This window comes from Saccostrea echinata, unplaced genomic scaffold, assembly GCF_033153115.1.
Source record: "Saccostrea echinata isolate AGI-Se365-2 ecotype Australia unplaced genomic scaffold, CSIRO_AGI_Sech_v1 ptg000010l, whole genome shotgun sequence".
Classification (NCBI taxonomy): Eukaryota; Metazoa; Mollusca; class Bivalvia; order Ostreida; family Ostreidae; genus Saccostrea; species Saccostrea echinata.
In genome coordinates, this window is record NW_026889759.1 from 1,023,794 (window position 1) to 1,042,289 (window position 18,496).

At 33.1% G+C, this 18,496-nt stretch overlaps 1 protein-coding gene across 6 annotated transcripts in view; it reads right to left on the reverse strand.

Annotated features, from left to right (window-relative positions):
- The window catches only part of LOC133184100 (myosin heavy chain, non-muscle-like), a 66,772-nt gene that overhangs the window by 22,741 nt on the left and 25,535 nt on the right, over window positions 1-18,496 (reverse strand). For all 6 annotated transcript variants that reach the window (XM_061318936.1, XM_061318939.1, XM_061318937.1 and 3 more), the window contains 17 exons: window positions 13,381-13,551; window positions 12,803-12,967; window positions 12,544-12,658; window positions 11,534-11,715; window positions 9,592-9,783; window positions 9,263-9,423; window positions 9,033-9,141; window positions 8,715-8,918; window positions 8,464-8,612; window positions 6,440-6,710; window positions 6,185-6,333; window positions 3,764-3,908; window positions 2,666-2,878; window positions 1,171-1,377; window positions 944-1,048; window positions 672-824; window positions 351-518 (listed from right to left, as the gene is read on the reverse strand). In XM_061318936.1, coding sequence (XP_061174920.1) covers window positions 351-518; window positions 672-824; window positions 944-1,048; window positions 1,171-1,377; window positions 2,666-2,878; window positions 3,764-3,908; window positions 6,185-6,333; window positions 6,440-6,710; window positions 8,464-8,612; window positions 8,715-8,918; window positions 9,033-9,141; window positions 9,263-9,423; window positions 9,592-9,783; window positions 11,534-11,715; window positions 12,544-12,658; window positions 12,803-12,967; window positions 13,381-13,551 — 2,859 coding nt within the window. The remainder of the gene's footprint in view (window positions 1-350; window positions 519-671; window positions 825-943; window positions 1,049-1,170; window positions 1,378-2,665; window positions 2,879-3,763; window positions 3,909-6,184; window positions 6,334-6,439; window positions 6,711-8,463; window positions 8,613-8,714; window positions 8,919-9,032; window positions 9,142-9,262; window positions 9,424-9,591; window positions 9,784-11,533; window positions 11,716-12,543; window positions 12,659-12,802; window positions 12,968-13,380; window positions 13,552-18,496) is intronic.

Here is an 18,496-nt window from a genome sequence, read left to right on the forward strand (position 1 = left end):
TCAATATAGAATTAAAAGTTAACTTTAAGCCATTTATTATGTAAATTTTGATTGCCTAACCATCACCCATTTGGTTGAAGGCATTTCATGCATAATTCTTTAATCAGGCACTTGATACCAGCTGGGGTTTAACACTACCTTCTCCCCCCCCCCCCCCCCCTTCTCCTCTTCAGTGATTTTTAAGAAACCTCAGAGTTTCTGATACCAACATTTTACTCTACTGAAATTTATAAATTCTGTTTTCATGGTATTTCTGACTTCTTTAAGAAGGAAAAATAAGTTTTCTAACTTGTTATCATCTGGACTAGTGCACGATCATATAACTCACTCCCTGCTGACTCCTGACTTACCTCTGCCTGGAGCTTCTTCTTTGACTTCTCTAGTTTGTCCGCTGCTGCCATGGTTTCCTCTAGTCTAACTGTTAAGGCATCCACTTCTCGTGTAAGCTTCTTTCTCTGTTCTTCAGCTGTCTCCAGATTATGGGCATCCTCCTCTGATTTTTTTCGCAATTCTCCAAACTTAATTAACAAGGCCAAAAAGTAAACTCACAAAATATACTGTCAAGTTCAATTCATTAAATATTTCATTACCATTTAAAATTGGTTAACTAATATCATTTGATTTATGCATATAAATGTAGGTAGACAAGAGCAATGAAGTATGCCGATTACCTTGTTTTGCAGTTCTGCTATTTGCTTTTCCAGCTGCCTTTTGTTTTCCTCTTCTTCCTCAATGCGCTCATTTAGAGAGGAAATATCATCGGTGGTTTGTCTAAGCTTAGACTGGGCCATTAACTTGGCTTTTGTCTCATCATTTATTAATTCCTGTGATTAATCAGTTTAAAACAAATGAGATTTTAAATAAATTTCAAGAAAACTAGATCTAAATTGAACCACTCATACTTGTATATTTTTTTTAGATGTCTACACCACATACTCCTCACCTGTGCATCAACAAGCTGGGCTTCTAAGGAGGTAATCTTCTGTGTCATTTGAATGTTTTTGGTTTCTGCTTGCTCCAGCTGTTTACTAACTGATTCTAATTCAAGCTAAAAATATTCAGAAAAAAAATAAAATCATACAGTTTCACATGGGGGGGGGGGGGGGAACACATTTTTTGAATGGATATCAATCAAGCTTAGACAATAAAATTGATATAAGAAACACTTACACTCAGCTTGGAAGCCTTATCAGCTGCTTCAGCTCTGCTACGCTCAGTTTCTTGAAGCTTAATGGATGCTTCCTGAAGATGTTGCTCAACCTGCTTCCTTTTTCTTTCAGATTCTGTTTTGGCCATTTGCACAGATTTCAGATCATTACATAAATCTTGATTTTCTGCCTCCAATGTCTGCTTTGTCTTCTCTAATAGTTGTTTATTCTGAAATAAGTTGAAGACAGAATACATAGAAAAAACACATTTTCATTTGAAAAATAAACCATTTTATAATGCCTGAAAACATCTTTAATGTCCCATGAATAGTAAGCTCTGATTTATATTATTTACCTCCAACTTTTAGCAAATTTTTTTATACATCACACCATTTTTTTTTTTTTAATCCAAAAACATTACACTATTTATAGCAGGCAAACCGATAAAAAAAAAAGGTCCACAGGCCACAGAGATCACCAAGTTCTAATTCGTTTACCAAGTTGTTTATCCTATTCTGCAGCTTTCTGTAATTTAAATGGTTTCTCAATCTTCATGATTTGAATGTTTCTTTACAGCGGCTTGTGGACAGGAATTTATTCCTATGTAAAACTGTGACTGCTCATTGTGGCCCTATCCTACCTGAAGGGTTCATGATTTGAATAAATTGATATCTCTTGCTTTCACTAAGTTTCAACTTTTCTGGCCCAAGCTTCCTATGATTTTTAAAGATTCCCTTGATAAACTTTGCTCCCCTATATATATACCTGGGGATCCCGATTTTTAACAAACTTTTTTTAATCTACACTATGTAATGAAACTTTCATGCAATTTCCAAATTTCGGCCCAGTGGTTCATGAGAAGATTATTAAAGATTCCATTAATTTTCGTTTATTTTTTTTTAATTATCTTCTGTAGCCCTTTATTTATACAATCTGGAATCTCCTTCACCTAAGAATGCTTTACGGCAAGTTTGGTTGAAATTAGCCCAGTGGGTTCTAGAGAAGATGAAAATGTGAAAAGTTTATGACAACAACAGACAAATTTTGATCAAAAAAATTCACTTGAGCCTTCAACTAAGATGAGCTAAAAATGAATATACAAGGGTAGGTAATGATCGTCACAGTGCTGAAATCCAGAATTTTAACAATATAAATTAAGAGCTTGATGTAAACTTCACTCTTGCTGATGTTTATAAATTTTTGCATGTAACTTACATTCTCAATTCTGGCCTAAACTTAGTCATTGAGGCAAGTTTTTAAACAAACATGAATTTGCTGATCATCATTTGCTAGCAAAGTGTTTTGTCCTACCAAAAATTTTGAATCAACTAATTTTAACATGGTACCATTTGGATCTATCTTGAATAGATTGGTGACCTAACCCTGCCCTGTTTACATTTTGACAGATACAAATATTAACACAACTCATTAATTGTAGAAATTTAGAAAATGCTGGCACTAGATATTTCATAAAGTACATAAGATTGAAGTGCAAAAAACAAAACAGTGGATCTGACCTTTTTAACATTGTCCAAGTCCTCATTAAGCTGATCTAGCTGCTGTTGGTACTTATGTTTAATGTCATGTACAGTGGATTCATACTGTTTCTGACTGGTCTGTAGAGCTTGTTTGAGATCACGAAGTTCATCCTCCCTTTTGGCCCTGATGTCTTGGACAGCTGCCGTAGCATCAAGATTTTCTTCCAGCTCAGTTTTCAATGCCTCCAGTTCCTAAAGAACACATTTAATTTTGCAATAAAATGCCCCGCCACAACATAATACGCCCGTCAAATATTGTTCCTTTATCATATCCAGTTTAGATTGCAAGAAAATCATGTCAACTTTGATACAAAGATTTCAATGATTTTTCCATTCCTTAAAATGTTTGATCTACATACATCTCCTGTGGTGTAGGCATTAATTTTAACAAATAATACATAATATATTTCTCAGCTAGCTGTGTTCCCATATTCAGCTTGGTTTATTGTATATTTCATGATTAATTAACAATGCTACAGCCTATTAAATAAAACATCAAAACAAATTATGTTTATTCTTTAGACTATAAAATTGTCATCTTAGTGAGACATGACACTCTGCAACTTACTGTAAAGACATAAAAAAAAATTAATAAAAATTATATTACACTATATCAAATTAATTTGAATTATATTATACAATATTAAATTAGTTTAAATTACTTTACACCTAATTTATTTTGAAAGTTGGGCTAGCCAACATGCAAGAACTATTTAATCAAACACATGCTATTAAGAGGCTAATTCCTTTACCCAATTCCCAAGAGATATATATAACACCTGCTTGATCAGAGATGCTCTACCAGTTATCTCCTCACACTAAACTTATTAATTTATCTCTTATTTGACATGTGCGACACACCTTCTACCCAAGATGTATCAGCTGACAAAGTTTGATAATTCTAGGCCTAATAGTATTTAAGTTATGAGCTGGACACGAAAAAGCTAACAGACGGACATAAACGCCATAACATTATGCCTCCTGTCTGGGCATATAAAAATTCACTGTCTTGATTGCTGAAAATTAAATGAGCAATCAATGCCATAATTATCTATTTCATTTCATTTTCAAACTAACCTCATTCAAATCCCTTTTCAATTTTTCAGCCTTATTTCTTGCTTCCTTTTCAGCATCTAAATCTTCCTGTAACTCCTGCATTTGAGTCTGGAGATCTCTAAGCTGTTTTTGGAATGTACTTTTTGCAGCTCCTTCCTCTTCAACTCTGCAATTTAAAAAAAGAAATATACAGTCAATTCTTGTTATCTCGAACTCCATGGGACCGAGAAAAAACTTCCTGAGAAATCCAAGGATCTGAGATATCGAGGGTAAAATTCTTAAAGAAAAAGTAGTTGGGACTTCCAAATCACTTCTACATATCCACTGTATTTGATATATCAGTGTTCGAGATACTGAAGTTCAACTGTATTTTTAAATGAATAAACTCTACACCATATTTCCTGTGAGAAGAAAAGAAAATTTTAGCTGAATATATACAATTATTTTGATATACAAGTATGATATTCCTCAAATAAAAGGAACTTGCACAAGGAACAGCATCAAAAGCCACGGATATTGAGTTTATTCTATTTCAACAAATCTGTTGCCTTCTACTACAAAATTCTCTTGTTATAATAAATAAAAATGATATACTTTCTACCAATGGAATAAAAATCTGACCATGCAGTTGTCAGAAATTTTTTATGAGCTAATGATCAGTCTATCTTGTACTTGGTTGGAAACATAACCACAAGCTGTACATCAGCTTCAGTTTGAATATCCTTGTCTAAACAAATAATGCTATTCAGTGTATTCACACAATGTCTGCATTCCAAACCCTGTCTTTTAATGTTTAGCTTTTCAAGTATTTTGGAAAATACTTGCCTCTGTTCTTCAGGAGCTGTCATATTTTTAGTGTTGTCAAGTCAGACGATTTTCAGTAACCAGTTACTTGCTTAATTTTTTTAATCAAGCCACGATCTGAAAAAGTTTTGGATCGGGGTGGATCGCAGCCGATCGGCGTCCAAATCGAGCAATTTGGCAAATTATGGTCTCCAATACGACTGTACTACGATGCCCCTAAGTCAAACGCACTGCTAACACGCTTCTACTACGATGTTTCACAGACCGTTGCTGACCAGCGGCCGCGTTTACTGTATTTACGCTACGCTGCCGCTACGACATTCAAGATCATACTACGATCTCTACAATGCTTCCACGCTGCTTGTACGATTACTTACTCTTTTTATGACTTTATCCCGATTCTTGTTGGCCATGATCCCATATGCTTGTTTTGAGCATGTTCAAAATAAGTGTGTCGAGAGCATAGAGCTCTCCGATCATGAAGACCCTACCACAATCATACTGCACTTATGAAGACTCCACTACATTTCTCCTGCGATTTGTTATGATCGGCCACATTTTCGGCCATGCTTTGATCGTAGTAGAAACGACGTCTATGTGTGAACGGGGGCTTACTCAGATGTTTTTTCCTTTGACCTCTGAACACCATTGCCATGGTATATATTCAATAGTGACTATAACTTATATCACCTTGTTACATTTTCCATACTTATCATTGATACAGCACAAATGCACTGTATTTCAGAATCTATGCTTTAATTGGTTGTGGCGGCATTTTGTTTAATCCTGTGCTGGGACTAGCACAGATTAGGTACGGTATAATTATAATTAACTCAGGTCTTCAAAATTTGCATTACCATGAAAATCAAAGCCATAAGTAAGATGAAATATGAAACAAATCGGTCGTACGTGTGAAACTAGTTCGAGTCTAATTTCAAACGGTATCGTGTAAATAATTTTATTCATTTAGAAATAAAATAAGTTTTTTCCCTACTTTTGCCTAATATATTCCAATAACAGAGTAGTAGTTTTACTAACCAATATTCGCATCGTTCCACGATTAACCGGGTACTCATTGACAACACTACTTTTTTTATTAATAAATTAATTAATAAATAACAGACATGATTTCATTAGGGATGCCGCCATGTAAATGTACCCAAAAGTGCTATAAAATGATTTCATTAGTCAAGATAAACCTGGCAACACTTTATAAATATTCAGTGATTAATTGGTGATAATGAGATAATTTTATAGTATACAGCAACAGGTTTTGAAATGGATACAAAGTCTGTGGTTGGTAATGATGCACAATGAAGTGAATAAAATGATTGACCTAATAATGATATATGAAAATATAGTTGTTTAGCAACTTTCAAATTTTTGATCAGAATGTGATCTACTTGCATATCAAGTTTTATTGAAATTGACATTAATTTGCAGGAACATCATTTTTGAAAAAATTTTACAGTAATTTCTATTTTTATTTATCATGGCCAAACTGTTCATCAAACTCAAAAATCCATACATAGGATTACATACATACAGGCAGATAGAAAGACGAATGGCTGCTGGGTATCATTTGATCCGAATAGCTCACTTACGGTTTTAACTAGGAAACTCTACACATTTACTTACTTTTGAAGAGTGAACTGTACTTCTTCCTCACGTTTGGACAAAATGCCCTGAAGTTCTTCAACTTGCTGTCTTTTCTCCAGTAGTTGTTCTCGCAAGTCATTCAACTCTGTCTCAAGGCGCCTCTTAATTTTTTCCAGTTCTTGTCGAGCCTATAAAAAACATGCTCTCTATTGTACAGGTATATTTTTGACAAGTGTAACATCCATAAAATTCAAACCATTATTCCCAAGAATTCAAATTTCAGAATTCTATTACCTGTGTTTCTTTTCTTAATCGTTCCTCTAAGTCAGCTATAATAGCTTCATATTTATTTTTCAGTTTTCCCAACTGTTTGGCCTTTTCTTCTTCCTCTACAAGCTGACTCTGCACTTCATTATAACGTTCTTCAAGACTGCGTTTTTCTTTCACTAATTTCTGATTACTATCATCCTGAACAGCTAAATCTTCTTCTAACTTTTTAATTTTAGATTCTGCTGAGACTTTTTCTAACTGTAACTTTTGTCTTGCTTGTTCTTCATCTTCTAGTCTAAAATTAAAATATATTCAATATCTTCATAAGCAAAGTTAAAAAAAAACTTTTAATAGGACCAACACTTCCTGCAGGATTATTAAAAAAAAGGCCATACTTTAAAATACAGTCAAACCTGTATTAAGCAGTCACCTGCTGGAACAACTAAAAGTGATCTTTATAGAGAGGTGACCTTTGAAAAGAGGTTCATCTTTTTTCAAGAATTTTTATTTCCAGTTTATGTTTGTTCTTTGTTTTACAATATAACATCATAGAATATTAAAGAAAGATGTGTCCAATGGTCTCAGATTTTTTTTTTAAAATTTAAAGTCTCAAGATTAATTTCAAGATAAATTTGATGACTCCAACAAAAATGTATATTGGGTCTAATAGGCCATTGCATTATCCTCCCTCCAAACAACAACAAAACTTTCTTTTATTATAAGACTACATTATCATGTTGTGCCATTAATAAAATATAATGTATTTTTTATCTAAACTGTCTCTAAAAAAAAAAGTTTAGTTAGTCCTGATAATTGCATGTATAATAATACATAAATAGTAGCGTAATAAACAGAGAAGTCATAATATTCTCAGTTTATCAAAGCAGTGCATAATACAAATTGATATCAAATTCACAGGTGTTGTGAGTAATGAAGCGTGACTAATCCTAACGGTCATCTTTCCTAGTTGAAAATCATGAGATAATCAGGACACATTGAGTATACAAAACAGTTGATTAGGGTTTCTACAAATGATATGTTTCCTATGTGTTAAAAATGTCCTGTCATCCGTTTACACAATTACACCTATCGGAGTTGGGCATGCCAAAAGTGAACTAATAATTAGGAAACACCTAATTATTGTATCCATTAATAGATAAATAAGGATGCCTTGTGTATCACTCAGAATTTTTTAAACCAGATTCCAATTCAATAAGATTAACTCGTTAGTCCGTTTTCCTGATAACCTTTTCAGTCACTAGCACCCTTGTTTAGTTTTGTTATAAAAAAATTATCCAATATCTTAAATGGTTTTAATAAGGCCAATTATTTTTTTGATGATCTCGCTACACAAGACCAATTATTCACATTAGTGACAAAAATTGGGAGTCACCTGACTTTAGATCTGGTCACGTGGTCGGACAAAATGGCCGCTATATACGAGGTAAAACCACGATTTTACATGAAATTTGACGACCGCTGACCGCGTTACGCAGGTGACCGCTAATAGAGTTACATTACATAGGAAAATTCATGACTGCATAGGACAGGTGACTGCTGGATAAAGGTGACCGCTATGACAAGTTTGACTGTAGCCTAAAAAAAGAACTATGCTATTTTGCTAACAAAATTATACTGCAAATTCTGAATTTTTTCAGACCAAGGGAATTTATGTTACAACATTGATTTTATGACAATTTTGCATCTATATGTAATTTAAACCTTAATGATCAAAAGGACTAAACTTTAATCAGAAGAAAGAAATAGACAGCATTATAGATGAAATAATTTTTGTAAAGAATGAAAATAATGTAATTTTGCTTAATTCAAAACTTTCAAATGCAAATATGAATAAAAGAAGTTTATAAACTTTCACATTTTCTTTCACCAAAATGTTAAATTACATGTTAACAAAAATTTCCAAACAATAAATAGAAATAATTTTTATCAGCATCTTAATTCAAACCACATTTTTTTTTCTCTTCTAAAACTACACAAGTCAATGGTAAACATCAAAAATCATTAGAAGTTTGGGTTTCTTAACATACTGATCTTCCAAATCTGTGATTGTTTGCTGGAATTTTTTGCGTTCATCAATAAGTTGATTGCATTTTTCCTCTTCTTCCTCAATTCTGATCTCCATTTCATGAAGAATTTCTTCCAATTCATCCTTCTTTGCTGCTATACGTCGCCTGGCCTGCAATTCATTTTATATTATTATTAGACTGTTTCATTATATTAGGATGTCATCACAGTTTTAAGTTCGGAGTCCTAATGAGGACCAGAGACTAATACTCACCTCCTCAGCCTCTGCTGCCACTTCCTCACTGGCCTGGACCTGCTCTGCCAGGATTGATTTCTCCTCAATAATTTGGGCATATCGACGCTCTATTTCCTCATAATCTGACTTCGTCTTCTCATAGCTTTCCTTATACTTTTCAAGTTCTTTCTCTTTCTGAGTTATCTTTTCTTCTTGTCCAGTTACAGGCAAAAGTGGTTTTACCTATAATAGGGTATGCACTCAATTCAAGACTTTTTTCCTTTTCAATATTTCTCAAGTAAAAAGAAAAAAACAAATAATTTAATTTTTATTAAGAATTAAAAGACATTGCTTTACCTTTGTAAATAGTCTCCACCATGCCCAATTGCGAAGTTTAAGGTAGGCTGCACAATTTCTCTGAATAACTCTGATTGCACTAAGCTGCTGTAATCGCCTTTGATAATTTCTATATTAAAGATATTAAATAGCTGAATAGACAGCAGTTTTTGATTTTTATTTGAATACATTTTTATTCTTTATTAGGAATTATTAGTTTTTTAATATCTATAGACACCAGATTTTATTACCTCCTTGCTAATAATCCTCTGCATAGTGACTGGAACTGTATAATTACATCTGTCAATTTGAGATCTCTTTCCTCCTCCAGATGAGCAAGTACACCAGCCCGGAAAAATATTTTACTCTGACCAACACGGTACAAGTTTGGATCAAGTTCTAGAGCTGCAATCTACAAATAGTGTATGTTTTCATTTAAATTGTTTTCTTGTGACATAAATTTTACCAGTCCTCCAACAGATCAACTGCCAATACTATGTGTGTTTCAAACATAGTTTGGTCGTAATTTGCAATCAGAATCTTCTTTTTTACCTTCATTACTTTTTTTCAAACTCCTTACCATTCTTTCTACAGCCTTCTTTCCATCCATGAATCCTTTAGGAATGCAATTTGGACAGAGAATTTCATATCTCTGACGGAATTCTTGAAAGAGAATTCTGTTGGGAAAACCTTGTCTACAAATTCTAATTCCTTCCAGTACACCATTACATCTCAGCTGCTCCAGCACAAGGGGAGAATCAATTTTGCCAGCCTATACAACAAAAAGTAACTTCAATGAGTGATGTGTTTGTAAGCACAAGAAATAGATATTTCAGGATCTAGGAAGCCATATACAGGTAACTCTCAATCTCTCAAAACCCTTGTTCCCTCAAAGTCAAAATACAGTTCCGCTTTGCATAAAGCAAAAAAAAAATTAATCAATAGGCACCGCTGCATCAGGACAAAAACTGCCACATTGATAAATTTTATTGGACATATTGAAAAGGGAAATAACTCAATTTTCTATTTTTCCAAGTTGAAAAAGAAAATAGAGTTATAAATTTAATAGAACTCTAACAATATCTTGTTGCATTGTTAGCTTTAAAAAATCAATTAAAATGCAAAAATATTTTGTGCTTTTTGAAATTTAATATTTTCTACGAAGAATACAGCCATGCATAAAATCGGAACTAACGTAAGCTCAAAAAACAAAATCTGCGTATGAAAAATTATCGTGCTTGAATCTTCAAGATATTATTTCCACAAAAATTTTAAGCAAAAATTACCATGATATTAAAAGACAAGTTTACCGCTTGGTCAATTTTTGGACTGCGTATAATACAACGGAACTGCATTTTTTCATATTTTTTTTTGGCCCAAAGAGGGGGGTGCATATTTTACACCAATGCATATTATATTCAGCCAAATACGGTAATAGATATGCAGAAACTAATGCATAGTAGCATAATTTTCAGCACAATGATTGACAACTTTTGCAGAACTTACACAACTGTGTTCACTTTCTGACATTAACAGATAGAGTCCAGGCAACAACACTATAACTGAATGTTGTTTTCATGAAACGAATTGAGGTTACTGCTCTATATAATCTTTAGGAATACTTCTATACACGAGAATATTTTTGCGAGCACACTGCCTCACGTAATTATGCGAAAACAAAGTTCTCACGAATAAAATGTGATTTACAGTAACATTTTTTTTTAAAGAAGTGGCTAAGAACATACAAGTTACCATTTTTTGAGGGACTGTAGGCAATCTGGATGCATTTCATTTGCCTGATATTGAAAAAATGGCCATATTCATGACTGGTTTTCTAATTTTTCATTGAAAATAACTTTGAAAAATGATTTTTTGTCCTGTTTACCTACAAATTAAGCCCCAATGCACCTTATTTGACCAACTTAAAAGTTTTAAAGCATCATTAAAGGAATTTATTTCTCAAATTTGAGAAATCTGTGGGTTCCTTTCATTTACTAGAGTCGCCCACGTGGCACAGTGGTTAAAGCATCTGCTCTAGAGTTGCGGAGTAAGGAGTTGATCCTTACGTCGCGGGTTTGAATCCCATTGCGGGACGTGGAGACCGGTCCTTCGGATGAGACCGTATAAACCGGGGTCCCAGTAGGTGCTGGCACGAAAAAGATCCCTTGCTGCTCAATGGCCCTGAGTGCCGAGAATAGGTCAAAATTTGTAGCCCTCCACCGGCAAATGGTGGGATCTCCATACAAGTGAAAAATTCTCGAGAGGGACATTAAACAACAAACAATCAATCATTTACTAGATCTTGACCTTCAAGGAATTAGAATCATAACATCCATTTAGACTTATTCTAAAGTCTGTCAACCAACCTGGAAAATTGCAGACTCTTGCAAACTAAAACTCTTGATTTCTCTTGCTTTTCTTGTGTCCCGCGGACTTCAAGATTTTTCGAGTTACCTGTACTTGAATTACAAAATTTATCACAATGTGAACCATTATATTAACTTTTATATGAGAAGACTGACCTTTTTCTCATGATTTGGAATGATACATCTGACAAAGTTAGGGTTGGTGTTGCGTAGTGTAGCCATGAGCTTAGATAACTGCTCCTTGTAGAGCTGACCAACAGTCCTAAACATTCCCTTCCTTGTTCGTGATCCAAACATGGTATCTCCACCAGCTGTGGCCCCCATTCCAACAATTTCAGCTGCAAAAAGATTATCTTTCATGTTTTTGACACTCAAAATTACAAAAGTTATTAAGATCTTTTTTTTTAAATAAAGGGACTATGTTAAACTGGTGTAAAGTTATAGTGGTATTTCTTGCATCACTGCATCTGATTTCAGTCTGAGAAATGTTTTAAATAACATTATGTTAGTTTGTTACAAGGATCATTACAGATCCCCCTAACACCTAAAAGGTAACCCATTTCTTTCAAACTTCATTAATTATGTAACACTTTCTAAATGTAAACCTACATTTTACTTTCTAAATATTTCTATAGGAAAACAAGCATTCTGAGAGTATTGCATTAGCAATACTAGTCCCCTACCGGCAAGTGTAATCTGGTTCCCGTTAAGAATTGAAAATGCCATAATTCCTTCAAAAATCAATGAAGTGGAACGAATTGCAAACTTGATCTATAACTAATCAAGGTAAAGCCACATACCAAAAATCAGCTCAATATCTACAAGCGTTTAGAAGAAAATTGCGGAAAACCCGTAAAAATTGAAAAGGCCGTAATTCCGTCAAAAATCAATGAAGCGGAACGAAATGCAAACTTGATCTGTAACTCATCAAGATACACTCACATTCCAAAAATCAGCTAAATATCTGCAAGCGTTTAAGAGAAAAGTGCGGAAAACCAAGTGGGACAGACTGACAGACAGACAGAGGGACAGAGAGACAGACAGACGGACAGACAGACAGACGGACGGACAGACGGACGGACAGACTCAGAGGAAACCTATAGTCCCCTCCGGTTTCACCGGTAGGGGACTAATAACAACTGTAAATCAAAGTGGCTAAAGACTACCATCTTTCCAAATTGCTGCAACAAAGGAGTCTGAAGAGTTCTGCATCAGAGACACTACATTTTCATTCAGAGGATCCATATTCTTCATCAACCATTGGCTTGCTGAGTAATCCACCTTAAATTTAAAAAAACAAACAAACAAACTTTTATTTAAAGAACAAGAATAATTAAAAAAAAAAACACAACACATTTGGTTTAAGGACTTTTTTCTTTAAACTTAATAAAAAATAGAAATAATCTGTGAAGATCAAATACAAACCTGGCCAGCATAATGAATAAGGCTAAAATCAGCATCAGCTCGAAAGTCTGGCTTCTTAAATTTGGGATGTGTGGAATGTTGTGCAATAACTTTGTCAATGAAAGTTTTATCTGTGGCTTTTGGGAACCAGCATTCCTCATCCAAAAGTGCTAGAATACCTAATGGCTGAAAACATAACAAATACCCCTGCTTAGGGCAGACAACAATAAATGACTTACTTTTCACTGGAAAAAACTTACAACTTAGAGTCTGACTATCATTTAACCTTAAATATTAAACATTTCAATGACTTATTTTCTGAATTAGTTCCCCTCAAACCACCATTGTTTTTTTTTTTTTTTTTTTTTAATATTTTGATATTCCAATTACTTCCATGTCTTAAATGCATAAAAAACATAGAAACTTCTAGATTTTTCCACAATGACAAATATAATTCTTCAAATTTCTTTCTAAATAACCGAGTGTTGGATTTATGCAAACATATCACTATATGTATTTTGTTTTAAGATCAATTAATGAAACTATTAACTTGTCTTAAATAGTTAACTGTTTCTAAAAATTATGGAAAATTATTTTACTTTCTCTAAAAGGTCAATGGTAGGCTGAAGATCTAGTCCAAAATCAATAAATTTCCATTCAATTCCCTCCCTTTGGTATTCCTCTTGCTCAAGAATAAACATGGTGTGATTGAACAACTGCTGCAGTTTCTCATTTGTGTAGTTGATGCACAATTGCTCAAATGAATTCATCTGCAAAACATAAAAAATAACACAGTTAATATAAGTATTATTTAGTCCACAAGTCTTTTGCATTTGTAATATCAGTAATGGAGTTCTGATTATGATCACCCAAATTTTGTTCACTTCCTTTAACCCTCTAATCAAATGTTGATTTTGAGACTCCTATCCATACCCCCAAATGTTGATTTTAAGACTCCTATCCATCCCCCCCCCCCCCAAAAAAAAGTGTGTTTTATAATGCAGCATTTCAGAGATGATATCTACAACTTCAAAGAAAACACTCCACACCCAACATTCAATGGGCAACTAAAACAACTAGTTTATATCATGCCATGCCAATATAGATGGAAAACAAGATAGAAAACACAAGTTTCTCTTCAATTCTAAGAAATGTTTATCATTTTTGGCCAATAAAATACATCGTACATTAAAGTTTGAGAGTCCAAGATTTCAATTATTACATAGACCATCTCAGTGAATGTTACCTTAAAGTATTGCTCCCTGGCAATAAATAATTTTTCTGGTAATGTGCATGTATAGTAGCATAATACATGCAAGTTTGGATACCATTTTAAGAATTATAAAATAGTAACCTGGGAATGAACTTCAAGAGACTTTAACAAAATATAGGTTAGATCCAGCATCTGAAGCAGGTTTGGTAGGTTACATACACAGATGCATCATGCAAGCTTAGTCACAAAAGGGCCAGCAATTATTTGGAAATGGACCTGTTCTAAAAACTTTATCCTGTTCACTCATCCAGAAAATGTAGGTTTGATCCAGCATCCGAAGTAACTTGAGTAATATGTATCCCTAGATACATCATCCAAGGAAGTTAAGTAACACTCTCAGTTACGTGGAAATATACCTGCTCTAAAATTCCCTTTTTTTGGAATATGATGGCTGAAAATGCAGTATCTTAAACCAAAATGGTGCAATGAAATATACTAGATGAATCATCCATGCAACTCTAATCAAATAAGGCATAGAAATACTTGAAAAGAAATCAGTTCCAAAAACTTTAACCTGAGATACCCACTCTAGAGGTATTACATAAGCTCTCCAAAGACAAAAAAAAATTCTTGTTTCTCCTGGCAAAAATTTCAAAATTCAATACACCAGGCAGGTTCTTTTTGGATGCAGGAGTTCTCTTATACAGTGCCCACTGTCCAATCCAACAGCTGTGCAATCCGGCACACTGGACTTTCCGACCTCATATTTTATTCCAAAAAATTTCTTTAAATTTTATATAGAACAAAACACTGTATATTCCGACCACTGTACATTCCGAATTCTGGCGCTATTTTGTCATCAAAACTAGATAATTACATTATGATTTCACCTGGGTAATCTGACATAATTACACGGGTGTTCCGTAATTAGCCGCAGGCCAGGTGACATGAATGCCCCGTATGGCCACAAGATTGGTCTACTTAGAGAGTAATCAATTACATGTAAGTTTGAAAGTGTTTATGTAAGCGTTAAATGATCAGTTTTTTAATTAAAAAATTAGGCAATCAATTCTCTTTGTTGTTATCAATTTTATTCTCGCATTTAAGAAATAGCATCCACGCGACAGAAAATAAAAAGAGTGCATGATATTTTGATTCCATTAAGATTTTTAGCTTGAAATTAAAATCAAACATGCAGTCAATCCTTCATAAAGCCATGTCCCGAAAAAAAAAGAGTACGGCGAACGTAACATGTAGACAATACACAAGTTGAATGGTACATCTTGTCTAAAATAAAAAAGTTTCATTTCAGGGTTAATATACACTGAATTAAGCAAGGCTGTGCACATAAAGGATTTGCCGGAAGCAAAAATACCGCTTTAAGTTGCCCATTAAATTTTAAAATATTACGATTGTTTGATAAAAATCACAACGTTTTAGAGTTACGTCCGGTTTGTATATATATATATATACACTGAATTAAGCAAGGCTGTGCACATAAAGGATTTGCCGGAAGCAAAAATACCGCTTTAAGTTGCCCATTAAGTTTTAAAATATTACAATTGTTTGATAAAAATCACAATGTTTTAGAGTTACGTCTGGTTTGTATGAAAAGTCGCGTGACGGTATTAATAGCACAGTCTATGTTGAGAAGTAAACAGTAGAGAAAATTCGGAGAGAAATGTAGTGTAGAAAAAAAATAATAATACCACTGTGTAAAGAAGGTACATGTAAACGAAATATTTACTTAACCATCTACTGCTTTAGTAAAATGCTAAAAATTAAATTGCAACATCTCGAAGCGACCGGCATTTCCATCTGTTTTGTCCATTAAAAAAACAAACACCGTATATTGCTACAGAGTTTACTAATGCTCAAAGAAATGCTAATTAACGAAGGTATATTTTATACAACAAAGAAACACACAATTATGCAAACATTTTGACAATTAAATACACGTGTACTCTAAACCTAATGAAAAATGGTTTTTGAAGTCCTTTGACACCAATCATAACGCTCAGAAATATTCAACACTGGGTAATCCGACACACTGTCTAATCCGACATTGATTTTATTTCCCGCAGCATGTCAGATAAGACAGGTTTCACTGTATCAAGTGATTCTTACTTTTGTGTACTTTTATATTAATTATGTGTATTCAACTTTAAATAATGTTATTAATTAAAACATTTTAAAAAAAAAAAAAATTAAGTACCATTTTCAAAATATATTGTGTAACCGATACAAAAAACATCTTTTTCTCAGCATATATGAGAAGGGGCATAACTCAATTTTATTCTTCAACTTGGAAAAATAGAAAATTGAGTTATTCCCCATTTTAAGGTGAAATGTCCCTCTAATAAAAGAGATAACTTTCCAAGGAATTTACTCCAAGCAATCCAATAAACTGTCTTACCATAGTTTAATAATAAGGACAATTATATCGTCAATTCAAAGAAATCTGAATACCGTATAGCAGGAATTTTTAGCGGGGTGCTTTTTTTGGCTTATCTTAGTGGTTTTGAAGCAGTCCGCTAAAATTTTAATTACTGAATTTGCATCCTTGTGTACTAAACAAAAAAAAAGTTAACTTTGACTTGTACATTAACAAAGTATCTTTCATCTTGTATTAGTTTTGCTCAAACTCTTGTGTGAATCAGTATCAAGCATACTGAAAACTCATCTAAAAGATGAACTTTCCTTCATTTACGTCATTAAACTATGTATCCGCCAAAAAAAGTTCCCCCAAAATTATTGGCATACCTTTGAGCAAGCAAAATACCAAATTTTGCACCCGCTAAAGAAACCCGCTATACGGTATGTTACAAATATTGATTTCTATTTTCTGTTGCCAATAATTTTTATAGTTAATTATACTAATTTATCTAAACCATTTGTCCTCATTTCCTTTAAACTGTATAAATTAAGATATTTCTATCTCTTAATACAAAATTCTTTTAATTTTTACAGGAATTTATCATGTATCAGATGCACAATTTTCATAATCAATTACATTCAAACCTGTATTATTAAGAGACCTTCCAATGGAGAAAGGAAAAAAGGTCACATATGACAGGTGGTCTCTTAATACAGGTTGCTTATTTTCCGCAGTGTTCATAAATACACAATGCTGAAAATATTACATGTGTATGTGGAATGTATTTTATAACATAATTATTCTGTTTATTTCCGCTTTTTGATATATAGGGAAAAGCATTGGGAGGAATTCTTACAGTCACATATGACAGTGAGTCGCTTAATACAGTGGGTTGCTATGCAGTTTTAACTGTATTTAATAATTTTTTCCAAGATAAGACTACAAATAGTAAAAATACTTCATTTCTACATAAAGCTTCAGGTTCATCGATAGGCAAGGTAAAAAAAATCACATGCGGGGCTGTATTTAATAATTTTTTTTTCTCTAAAAAATATTTTGAAGATAACTCCTATAGATGGAAAGATAATTCTTGTAAATAGATGCATTTTTTTTTTTTACAAGCACAGAAAACAATGTGATATTCTGGTTTAAAAAGCAATGCTTCATTATGTTTTCTAATATGAATTAAATATGTATTACGACGGTAAATATTATTTTCATATATACCTCATATTTTTAATTTTATGCAGAGATAAAGAATTATTGATCTTTCTATTCTTCTTCATATTATAATCAGTCATAATATTCATTTTTGAAAAAGTTAGCAACACTTCATAATTCAAACTATTTTTCCATTTGAATCTTATGCTATTGTTGTTGGTGAAAATCAATGTTGGGAATTAAAAAAAAAATAGTGAAATTTAGAGCAGAGGGATATCTCACCTTAAAACAAGAATCAAATTAATCAATGCAGCAGTGTTTGATTTGATGCAGCAGTGCCTGAGAAACTATTGATTAAATATTTTTTTGGGCCTTTCAATGAGGTGAACTTAAAATTGCAACTCTGAAAAATGTCCTCACAAAATATATTCTTTGGAGACTTAACTGTACTGAATAAGCATTTCTTAATATGAATCATTCACAAGCACATCATGCACTCGATGGAAACTAGAGGTAGTGTGAGCGAGCTCACAAAATAAAACCCCCAATTCTTTTTTCAAAGTTCCCTATTCAAATTTTGTAAAGGTAACCTTGAACTTGCATAAAGGACCTTGGTTAAAAAAATGACACATCCTCTGGTCATTAGTAATCTTTCAGTGAAATATAGACATGCATTGTTTCTCCTTTAGAAAAATTATAAACCTGTTATCATGGTTATGAATTTAACACTTTTCATACCAATGACACCTTGAACTTTCTGGAATGACCTTAGTAAAGGTCATGACACACACTCAGGTCACAACCAATAATAAAACATAATATAAAACAAAATATTTACATTTTAAAACTTCTTTGTCCAAGATAAGACTACAAATAGTAAAAATACTTCATTTCTACATAAAGCTTCAGGTTCATCGATAGGCAAGGTAAAAAAAAATCACATGCGGGGTGAGACAGAGAGAAA